The sequence below is a fragment of the Populus alba genome, chromosome 17, assembly GCF_005239225.2.
Source record: "Populus alba chromosome 17, ASM523922v2, whole genome shotgun sequence".
Classification (NCBI taxonomy): Eukaryota; Viridiplantae; Streptophyta; class Magnoliopsida; order Malpighiales; family Salicaceae; genus Populus; species Populus alba.
The window spans coordinates 11,095,175-11,106,744 of NC_133300.1; the positions used below are offsets into that span (position 1 = coordinate 11,095,175).

The 11,570-nt window shown below is 33.2% G+C and overlaps 1 protein-coding gene across 1 annotated transcript; it reads left to right on the forward strand.

Moving 5' to 3' along the window:
* Window positions 1-5,746, forward strand: LOC118046130 (glucose-6-phosphate 1-dehydrogenase 6, cytoplasmic). Its single transcript, XM_035054930.2, has 16 exons — window positions 1-159; window positions 393-612; window positions 725-810; window positions 1,279-1,336; window positions 1,423-1,609; window positions 2,268-2,425; window positions 2,511-2,579; window positions 2,774-2,832; window positions 3,127-3,163; window positions 3,471-3,542; window positions 3,833-3,980; window positions 4,140-4,235; window positions 4,457-4,527; window positions 4,827-4,942; window positions 5,146-5,191; window positions 5,275-5,746. Exons 2-16 carry the CDS (start codon window positions 439-441, stop codon window positions 5,440-5,442), a joined length of 1,545 nt encoding a protein of 514 aa, XP_034910821.1. The 5' UTR covers window positions 1-159; window positions 393-438; the 3' UTR covers window positions 5,443-5,746.
* The last annotated feature ends 5,824 nt before the right edge of the window (window positions 5,747-11,570 follow it).

Genomic DNA, 11,570 nt, shown 5'->3' on the forward strand with positions numbered 1-11,570 from the left:
ACACACCCTTTCTGTGCCCCTTTATGACTTACGATATAGATATCTCCTCACCAACTACTATAATATTTGCAGAAAACGTTACACCAAAATCTGGGATCAACTTTGTCACTTCTTGATCTCTATCATCTGATTAGATTCGATTCATTCTCCATATTTCAGGTTTGCATTCTTCTTCTTCGTCTGATTTTAATTGAAGATCCCTTGAGGCTCTTTGTCTAATGGTTTCCTTGGTTCATTTTATTAGTTAAGCTTTTGTTTCATTTCTTTTATAGAACAACCACGTTTTGACTTCGATGAAACCCAAGGAAAGAAACAGAATTCTAAGTATTTTGTTGCTTGGTCAAAACGAATAGCCTTGCTTTGTAGTTAATATTTTTGTGTTACGAGAACAGATCACAAAAGACTGTGAGAGGAGGCAAATCTTGATATATCAAAGACATGGGATCAGGTCAATGGATGGTAGAGAAGAGATCTAGTTTTAGAAGTGATTCATTTTCAAAGGAATACGAGACTGTTCCTGAAACTGGGTGCCTCTCAATTATTGTTCTTGGTGCTTCTGGTGATCTAGCCAAGAAGAAGACTTTCCCTGCTCTCTACAATCTTTATCGCCGGGTAAAATAGAGGGCAATCCTTTTGCTTGCTAATTTTGAAACTAATAATTGAATGGTCTCTGGTGAATTTAGAGAAGTTCGATTGATCTTTTATTTGATGGGATGGTGGGCAGGGATTTCTGCAATCAAATGAAGTTTACATTTTTGGATATGCAAGGACCAAGATTTCAGATGATGATCTCAGAAATCGAATCCGTGGGTGAGATATACTGCCTTGCATCTGTATTGTTTTTTGAAGTCTACGTGCTTGCTTCATGCTTGTGCGCATATGCTCTCGGAAATGTGTGCGATTTTACTTTAGTTCACAGTGATAGAGAATAACGGGCAAGCTGATATGATTTGTGAAGTTCACATCGAAACATACAAGCAAGAAAGTAGGAGTTGTACTTCGTGACTGTGGCTTCTTGTTTTTCTCTTTTGCTTCTTTGATTGTCATTTTGTCAGTTCATTGGTCGATGGTGCTAAATACTACCTTTCAATACTTCGTGACTGTGGCTTCTTGTTTTCCCCTTTTGCTTCTTTGTTTGTCATTTTGTCAGTTCATTGGTCGATGGTGCTAAATACCACCTTTCAAACTTCCATATTATTTTGGTGCGATTTTTTTGCTGAAAGTTATTGATAAGTTTAATGACTATGGAAAATGATTGGCATTGAACAATCATTGCAGATATTTTGGCAAAGATGCTTCAGAGCACTCTGAAGATGTATCAAAGTTCTTGCAACTGGTGAATCTAGCTCTTTCTATGCTTTTTTATTTATTTATCTGTTCTGGCATGCACCAATACGATATTAAGCTTTTGCAACTTTGCAGATTAAATATGTAAGTGGTTCTTATGATACTGAGGATGGCTTTCGGCTATTGGATAAGGAAATTTCAGAGCATGAAGTATCAAAAAACAGTGCAGAAGGATCATCTCGAAGACTATTTTATCTTGCACTCCCCCCATCAGTGTATCCACCAGTCTGCAGGATGATCAGAAAGTGTTGCATGAATAGATGTAAGTTTTTCTGATCCAGTTTGCTTGTGTGGCTTCCAATATCAGAAGGTAGATTTTTTTTGGCATTTACTTCATAAAGTCAGACATTTTCTCTTTTTATAATATCCTCATTTGCATCTGGTATTTATTGGAAGAAGATAATAAGCACAATGAGATATTCATTTTGGTCCAGTCATGTTGATGGTTAAAAGAATTTGAATGATAGCCACTTTGGGAACTATGAGAAAAAGAAAAAGAGAACTGACATATTTTTGCAGATACTGACAATCAAGTTACCTTTTTTGACCTTCTTGCTTTTGCTTAAGAATGTTTCTCATCAGGGGCTCTTCAAACTTTTCCTGATTGGCAAAAACTGGAGGCCCCATTGTTATACTGAGCCATCACTGGATCTGCTAATGATGGAGAATCTTATGTGTTTGTTTCAATTTATCCCTCTAAATGAGATTTTGTTATCTTGTAGCTACTTTCTTAACATCGTTTAATTCATCCTTGAAAGCTAATTGAACTTGCCCTTTTTCTTGTTTAGCCTTGGTTAGATAAATTTGCTAGACTTGACAAAATCATCAGTTTAAGCAGCCGTGTTAACTTTCCAGTGTTCATGCAGACTGGAACTTCTTGCGTTGATTTTATTGACTGCTGTTCATGTAATCTTTTCCAGCTGATCTTGGTGGATGGACTAGAATTGTCATTGAGAAACCTTTCGGCAAAGATTTGGAATCTGCAGAAAAACTCAGTGCCCAGATAGGGGAGTTGTTTGAGGAACCACAACTTTACCGAATTGATCATTACTTGGGAAAAGAATTGGTGCAGAACTTGGTAAGATACATAGAAGTATCTAGCATTCATTGTTCATCAAGGTTGCTATCTCTTCCTAATCCTTTTTGTTGCTTGTATTTTGTAGCTAGTACTCCGTTTTGCAAATCGCTTCTTTTTACCTCTTTGGAACCGCGACAACATTGACAATGTACAGGTGAGCATCTTTTGTCACTGTGTGCCAAACAAAACTAATGCTAATAGTGGGAATGTGACACACTTTTTAGGTATGAATTTATGCCTTTCAATGGTCATCTCAGAACATCAAATTATGAGTCTTATTTACCAAAGTATCTGTTCATTAAAAGCATTGCATCATAAATTTCAATCTTCATCTTCTTTGTTTTCCAGATTGTGTTCCGAGAAGATTTTGGAACTGAAGGTCGTGGTGGATATTTTGATGAATACGGGTATGCTCTGTAAACACCTGTTCACATACAGTCCATAGAGCAGGATCTCTTACCAAGAAACCACACCTTTTCTTCTTCAGGACATATTAATACTGTTATAATATGTAGCATATTTAATTTTACTTTCTTTATGTAGTTTTTCTTTTTAAAATCTTTGATCAGTATCTTCTAGCAAAACTGAGGGTAAAATTTTCTTGAAAATGCAGTTTTGGGTTATGGAACCTTTTGTTTTCTGATAATTTATATTGTGAAGTTCTTTGGGTGACAAGTTTTAATCTTGTTTTTCTGCGGCAGGATTATCCGTGATATTATTCAAAATCACTTATTACAGGTAACGGCCATGGCTTTAATCTGGACTATTATATCTTCATCATCTTTTTTGGAGTCTCAATATCCCCTGAATATAGGATAAGCATTTTTCTGGACCATTCTGATATAAGAGTACTGTCTACTTTTAGAATTTAGTTTGTCATACGAAATAGCTCAGCCCTGTACTCAGACTGATCTTTTAAGCATTCATGTCCTGAGCAAGTTGCATATTTTTTATTCTCCAGCATCACCATGCAAGAGAAAATTATGAGAATGGAAAGGAGTTTCATTATTGGCTAATCTATCAATCGATTTTCTTCTCATCACAGGTTCTTTGTTTGGTTGCCATGGAGAAGCCCGTTTCTCTCAAACCTGAACATATTCGGGATGAGAAAGTGAAGGTGAGTATCTTTTGACTCAATTAGTTTTGAGAGTATCTCATTCCATGATCACCTGATATTTGTAATCTGAAAGGTCTTCAATGATAATCATGAACTAAGATGCTTCAATAACTTAGTTCCTTGACAGATGAAAAACATTAATCATCGATCCTCTTAGGTGTCCATTTAGAGAAAAGCCTGTAGTTTAGAATTAATTTTCATTGTGATATTATCTGTTCCTTCAAAGGTTGGTGCTCTGAGTCTTAAGAGTACCTATTCCATTCAAATGCTGACTGCACAGTGACATTCAGGTTCTTCAATCAGTACTTCCAATCAAAGATGAAGATGTTGTTCTTGGACAGTATGAAGGCTACAGAGATGACCCAACAGTTCCTGATCACTCAAATACCCCAACATTTGCAACTGTTGTTCTGAGAATACATAATGAAAGATGGGAAGGTATATTTCCTTCAGGATCCATTTACTCTGCTATTTACAGAACATTTTCACAGAACAGTGGAAGTGATTTCTGAATCTCTTGGAACCTTAGATACACTTTAGACATCAGATTGCCAAAGCAATTTGTGGTCATTGCTATTTCCATACTTTGTTTCTCAGGGGTTCCTTTCATACTAAAGGCCGGGAAAGCATTGAATTCAAGGAAGGCAGAGATACGTGTTCAATTTAAGGATGTTCCTGGTGATATATTCAAATGTATGACTCTTGAAATTTAGAGTTCTGCATCACTACTTCCTCCATGGTTTATGTTGATTCTGAGCTTTGGAAAATATTTTATAAAACGGCTAATTTTATAAACTATAGTGGTGTTTTTCAAAGTAATTTTGTTCTTACAAACTAATTTATCTGCTGCTCCCAAATCATTTAATTTGCTCCCATCATGCATCTTGTTACTTGACATATATCTTGCTTTGCAGGTCAAAAGCAAGGAAGAAATGAGTTTGTGATACGCCTGCAACCCTCAGAAGCCATGTACATGAAACTTACGGTATGTGTCTAATTTGGTAATTGTATGCAAAGCTTTATCCTTTGTTAAATTGCACGAATGTCTTGTCCAATAAAATTGGAAATTGGTGCTAAAGAGAATGTACATGACATTTTCTGAAAAATTATTCTGCCATGTGTTCACAAAATTATAGCTGATCTAAAAATAGGTCCAAAGTATAAGGTTAAGAATATGATCTGAATGCACGAGACATGATAAAGCTACAATTGGAGATTACATGCTAAATGAATAGTTAGCTATCCTTGTGCTTATCTCTGAATTGCTCGATGTCTCTCATGCAGGTGAAGCAGCCTGGACTTGAGATGTCTACTGTTCAAAGTGAACTAGACTTGTCATATAAGCAACGTTATCAAGGGGTTGCCATCCCGGAGGCATATGAACGTCTGATTCTTGACACGTATGATTCATGCCTTTTGTTCATTTTTTTCAGACAATATTTTTTAGTGCTGCTTTTGTCATGAGAGTCAACAAAGATGCATCAAAGTCTAATGAGCTTAAAAGGGTTGGCGTAAGCTACGAATGAAGGATATAACAGTAATTGTTTTTCAAAAGCAATAGCAATAACAAAATTGATAACTAGTGTGATTTTTGGTTTTACAGAATTAGAGGTGATCAGCAGCATTTTGTTCGCAGAGATGAGTTGAAGGTAGGTTTTGTTTTAACTTGGGTAAAATATCTTGACTGAAATGGGATTTCAAAATCTGATGGCTGCTTCATTCTAATCATCAGGCGGCATGGGAGATTTTCACACCCCTTCTGCATAGGATTGACGATGGGGAGATGAAGCCATTGCAATACCAACCAGGCAGCCGAGGTCCAGTCGAAGCAGATGAGTTGTTGGCAAAAGCTGGTTATGTTCAAACACATGGCTATATCTGGATTCCTCCCACATTATAGAAATGCAGCCTGCCTGGAACAATCCTTTGTGCAGTTTCCCTAAGATGAGTATTTCTAGAGCCCGTTTGTAATGCTCGTTTAATACGTAGTTATGAAATCCCACCTTTAATGGTTTATTAAGGTACTTCGGCCTTCAGTTTAGCATGCCGAGAGAATTTGCTTTGACATGTAAGCTTGATCAGCCCTCCACTTGAAATATGTATCTGTTGTGGTGTGCATTTTAAGTACTTGAGGAAAATAAAGAAATAAAATTGCTTCAAGCCATTGCGAGAGTATAATGCAAATCATCAGAATTTTGTTTTTACCTTTGAATCTCTAATTTTCTCCTGAGCTGCACATCATGTTGAGTGCCTTTTTTAGTGAGTCTGTAATTGTCTTTTGTGCTTTATTCAGCCCCTATGGTGCGGGCACGCGCTTGCATTTGCAAGAGTGCAAGTGTTCAGAATTTCTGCTCGTATATTCCCCTTTTATGCTAAAAAACTTGGAAACTTAATGGAGCTTTACTGCTACTGTGAAGCTCTTTTTTTTTTTTATTTATTATTATTATTCAATTCAGCCCCCATTTTTTATTCCATCTCTCCTTTTGTTTGTTTTTTTAATTTCAATTTCTTCTTGATTTCATGAACAGAATTTTTTTTAAAAAATAATAATTTGAGTTGATTTTAGACTGGTGGTCAAGTTGAATGGATTATGTTTGGATAATTTTTATATAAATTTAATTTTAAATCTATACTTGGTGAAGTTTTGAGTCAAGAGGCTTTAATTATTTGTTAATCCATAAATTTTATTTCAATTTTGTTCTTTGTTTGTTTTTATTAGTTGGTTAGGTTATCTTTGAACTGGTCAAGTTAATTGAGTTATATCAGTATAGTTTTTACATGGTTTAATTTTAAATCCAAGTTAGGTAAGAAGTTGGATCAAAAGGTTTTTTTTTATGTTAATTTTATTTTTTTAAAAAAATTCATCTTTATTTTTTTTAATTAATTAACTAGTTGTTTTTTTAATCATCCAAATTAATTATATATTTTTTAATTTTTAAATTTGGGTTAGAGAAGGCAGTAGGATTGGAAAGTTTGTAAATTTGGCAATGAGGATTAATTTTCTATAATTTAAATATATATGTTACTTTCAGAAACTTTTTTTTTTTATATCTTACTCGCAGCTTAGTGCGTCGTGTAAATTAGTATTTATGTAATAGGGCATGTGCTTTTGTCATGAAGGGATTATTTGACTTGCAATATGGTTCCAATAATATGGAATACCTTAGTCCTTGCGAAAAAGAAGAGTCACTTCATGGATAGTACCATATTCCACAATTCCAATCAATCGCAAGCTGTAAAAGAACGCAAATTGATCCCGCCTTAGTTTAAAACTCCATGCCAACACTCTCAGATTCTCCTTTTTAGGGCAAGCCACTTGGCTCGCATTATGGTTATTATTTTTTCCGGAGGTTAGTTGTCTTTAAATTTGTGTAAATCCTCTCTTTATTGATGTGAAAAAAATAAAATAGTATTGATATGCTGCGGTGATGAAGAAGTAATAAATGAAGGCTAAGGGAAGGGATGGTGGAAGGTAGAGATTGTGGTGTTAGCAGTGGAGGTGGTGGCTAAGTGGTGTCTATGGAGGGTGGTGATAAAAGATGGTGTTGGTGGAAGAGTGATGATGATTATGGTGATAAAAGTGATGATGGTTGAAATAATATGATAATATTATAAATAAATTATTGTTTTACAAAACTTCATTAACTAAAAATATTTTTTCAACAAATAAACTAGATTTAAAAGTTCTTTATAAAATATTTTAAGTTGATAAGTGTTTCTGCAAATCAAACACTTCCTAACATTGAGAAGACAAGGAAAAAAGAAAAAGCTCTTTGTAAAGTTTAAAACCCTGTGTCCAGAAGTAATAAAGGAGTAAAAGTTGTCCAGAAGTAATAAAGGAGTAAAAGTTGGCAATAGGAACAACAAATTGATGTGGAAAGTGTGCCTGACTAAAAGGAAGGCTCCTCTAAAGATTCTTCGATGGGGGAGCATAAACTTGCGAAAATGAGGAAGAGATCATGGATGATTTAGATGACTGGTTTGTCAAAGAGTCTGATTCAAAAGATAAGGACGAGGAGGACTGTGGTGGTGGTGGTGGTGATGGTATTCTTTGCAATTACCACACAAAATTCTTCACTTGTAAAGATATTTCCAATAAAAAAAACACGAGATGCTAGCAGTGCTCTATAGTTTACCGAGAAAATATGTTTTATTCTTTGCAATTACATACAAATTCAAAGATTAGGGGGATTGGAGTGCCAAAAAAAAAAAAACTAGAAACTTTGGTCATTCTAATCGAGTGTAGTTGGGCCAACCTAATTAAACTAGTCACACCATCTCTAGTTTGGTTAGGTTAACCAAACCAAGCTACTCTCAAATTTGGTTGGCCAACCCAACTAGACTAGTTCTCTTTGTTTCTACTAGCCCCATGAACAGTTCAAGGTACTTCACCAGCTCAAGAGACTATACACTAATTTAAGGAATTGCTCTCCAGTCCAAAGGACTACTATATAGGTCAACCAATCACTTTAAATTAGGCCTCACACAACCATATTTGGATTGATTCCTTCCATGAGAGATTTTTTTTTAAAAAAAAACAAAACCAGCAATGTCCACACACCATAGTGTAGAGTCATGATCTCTAAGGATGTTAGTATGACACTGCACTCTCCTATGCTTATGCATGAATTATTGATATGACACCTACTTTTCTCATCAATTGTTATCTTCCTCTGATTTGTCTTCTTAAAGAATACCTGTCTTTCTTGTTAATAATTATCTCTCGCCAACTTGTCTGCTTAATAAGCATCAATTTTTCTCGTCAATCACTCGCAATCATCAACCTTTCTACCATTGGCACAACAACCAATAAGCCTACAAGAAAAATAATCATCATCCATCATTACTCCTCTCTCTCTATAATAGTCATTACTTCACTCTCCAATAGGTAAGCTCAAGTGAACAAGGTGTATAAATAGCTCAAGTCACCAAGTAAACAATTCATTCAGTAATTACATAAGACAAAACATAATTCTACAAGAACAACAATATGATCTTCACTTTCCTTCTTTTTCCAATACATTATTTCTCAACCTACATTTATTAACTCAAGCATCATGGGGTCTTCTATTTTTAGAGGGGACTTATATTTCTAGAAGAGCATGGAATGACCAAGTTCAGTCACCTCATCGGCTTGTCAAATAGTGAAAAGTCTAGTCAACTCGTTAGCTTGTCAAATAGTGACCATGTCCGGTTACCTTATTAGCCCATCAACTAGTAGCCTAGCCTAGCAACCCTAATGAGCCTATTAACCGGTCAGGGAAAGACTCATATTCAATTTGAAGTTTTTTAAACTTTATAAATAGACATGGTCTTAGCCAAACTAAATAGTTTAAGAGAAATCCTCAAATTTTATCCTTAATTTAATATTTATATTTATCAATGGAGTTTTAAATCTTTTTAATTTTATCAAAATATCTCAAACTTAATCAAGATTAGATAATGTCACTCCTTATTCTATCCATTGTTAGTGACAAACCAATGATTAAAAAATTATCCCATTTACAATATTTAATTTGCTTGCGCTATTAAATCCTTTAATCCAATGTGATTGATATAGCTATGCTACCAATACATATAATAAGACAATAATGTGCCCTCATGATGTAGGAGTGATAATTTTACACATCCCATTCAATATTTTATGTCATTCAATCTTGTTAGATTGTATTTTTATTTGGTTTAATAGAAAACAAACCAAAGATGGGTAAAACTTGATCTAGTTAGATTAGGGTTAGGGTGTGAAAGTGAGGATTGAGTTCATCCAACAAGGCCCTAGTATGATTTTTTAACCTGTTTTTTTTTTTAAATTGTAATTATAATTTTTCAATATAATTCATTGATTTTTATCTTATCATTCATGAAGAATTTTTGTTGTTTCATAATTAGATTTGAATTTGAAGTTTAAACTCATTTTTATTATTTTATGATTCATGAATATAAATGTAGTTTGTTTTTCAAACTTACATTTTTTATTTTGATTTAAAAAAAGAAAAAAAAATGGATCAAATATAATATGTATTGGGTGGAGAAAGTTCTTAATCCGATTCGATTCAATTGAATTAAAGGCGAACACAAATAAATAATTTATATATTTCAAGGCAATCGTGAATAGAGCAAAATCTAATTCCAACTTGATTGATTGTTATTCTATTTTGAAATGGCAATTGACAATGGAAGAAATTAGAGACTCAAATAAGTAGAAGAGGTAGATCAGAAGGATTAACACAATTTTGTACAAAGATGTAACAAATTTAACTTTAATTTTTTTTCATAAAAAAAAATATATATAGACTTTTACGATGTGTTTTTGTACATAAAAAAAAGCTCAAGTTGAACTCAAAAAGTTCATGCATATATTTGATTGTGTTCATGCATAAATTAAGAACTATATGCAACAAAACAATTATCAATCTCAATCCTTGCCTAGTCGAAGTAAACCACACAAACCCGTGACATGGGTTATAAACTTAATTGTATTCAACAATTATTATTCTTTATAATCTTTGATCTAAAATAGACACCTAAAAAATTAATAACCAGCAAAATATCAAAGTGATCGGTAAAAAAAATCAAATTGAAATAAATTATGTCACTTAATTAATAATCAACCAAATATTAAATGATGAAATTAAAAAAAAAATAAAGAAGAAAAATTTTAAAAAATGCAATTGTAATGGATTGAAAAAAAAAAGAAAAAGTTGAGCCCATCTTTTAGGTTAGGAAGGCCCAAAGCTTCTAAGCCTAGAGTAACCCACTCTCCCAGACCTTATATTTTTTTTTATTATTATTTTCTTAAAAGGCGGACAACAAGTCATTTGCTCCTTGATAATTTTTTTTTAAAAAATTTGAGGAGATATATTGTCTCTACTGAGATCGTTAGAAAATCAGACTAGTTTGTTTTTGATCAAGCAAAACTCATTTTAAACATATTTTGACTTGAAAAAACCATAAAAACATCCATGCGTCTTGTAAAATATATTCATAGCCTTTAACAAAAATTATCTCAAAAGCCCACAATCAACCTGAAAATCAAAATTTTTTTAGAGTTTAGATTCAGATCCATCATTTCAGATAAGTTTAAGGAAAAACAACACATTGTCTAAACTTTACTTATCAAAATGAATCAAATGAACCCAAAATCACCCATTTTTATTGTTGGAATTGGTCTCAATTAAAAGTTTCTCTCTCTTTACCACTAAAAACCAGTTTCTCTCCCTCCTTTTAAACAAGGAACCAAAAATTTGAAGAAAATAAAATTTAGGACTAAAATTGAATTTTATAATTTTTAGAGACTAAAAGCTTATAATCTAAAAAGTTATAGGATTAAAATGTACGTTTAGCTCTAATTTGAGCAAAATCATCTCTTTTAACCGTGTTTATATTTTTTATTTGAGTCCTTTATCCTTAAATACTCTACTCCCTTAATAAATGAGTTTTAATTGGCCATCAATTTAAGCCTATAAAGATGCAATAAAAAAAAGGAGACTTGAAAAAATACAAATCATTATCACAATTTATAATGATTTGTTTCTTGAGGAAACAGTATCTTCTCAACATCTTTTAAAATATTGCTTAATTATTATTTTAATGGAATGACCAATGTCCAGTATGTTTTAGTGGGATCCAAATTACAATTTCATAAAAGTTTTCACCAAAATAAGCCTCAATTTTCCATAAAAGACCATTTTTTATGACAATTTTATAAATTTACAAATAAGAATGAAGACAAATTGAGACATATTTTGAAAACCTTCAATGAAAGCGCTAGTGGTCACGTTCAAATCAAATGCAAAGTAAGGAAAAGCTTATAATTTTTATTAACAGTATATAGTCTAACGTCAATTATATTAGGAGCAAAATTGATAAAATCAAGATGTTTGATACTCAACTGATAAGTTGGGGACCCAATCTAAGTGGTCCCGATAGTTTGATCACTGCGGGTGCGTCTCCAGTTTCGTCAATCATTCTTTGTATACCCCACCATGTACAAGGCTGTGAACCAAATTATCAAAACAAATACCCACA

What these genes read in the sequence shown, in the direction of transcription:
- LOC118046130 (XM_035054930.2), top strand. Translation starts at nt 439, where the DNA reads ATGGGATCAGGTCAATGGATGGTAGAGAAGAGATCTAGTTTTAGAAGT. An exon ending in AAAGTGTTGCATGAATAGAT is followed by an intron (nt 1,610 to 2,267) that starts GTAAGTTTTTCT and finishes AATCTTTTCCAG; the next exon opens with CTGATCTTGGTGGATGGACT. An exon ending in TTCGGGATGAGAAAGTGAAG is followed by an intron (nt 3,543 to 3,832) that starts GTGAGTATCTTT and finishes AGTGACATTCAG; the next exon opens with GTTCTTCAATCAGTACTTCC.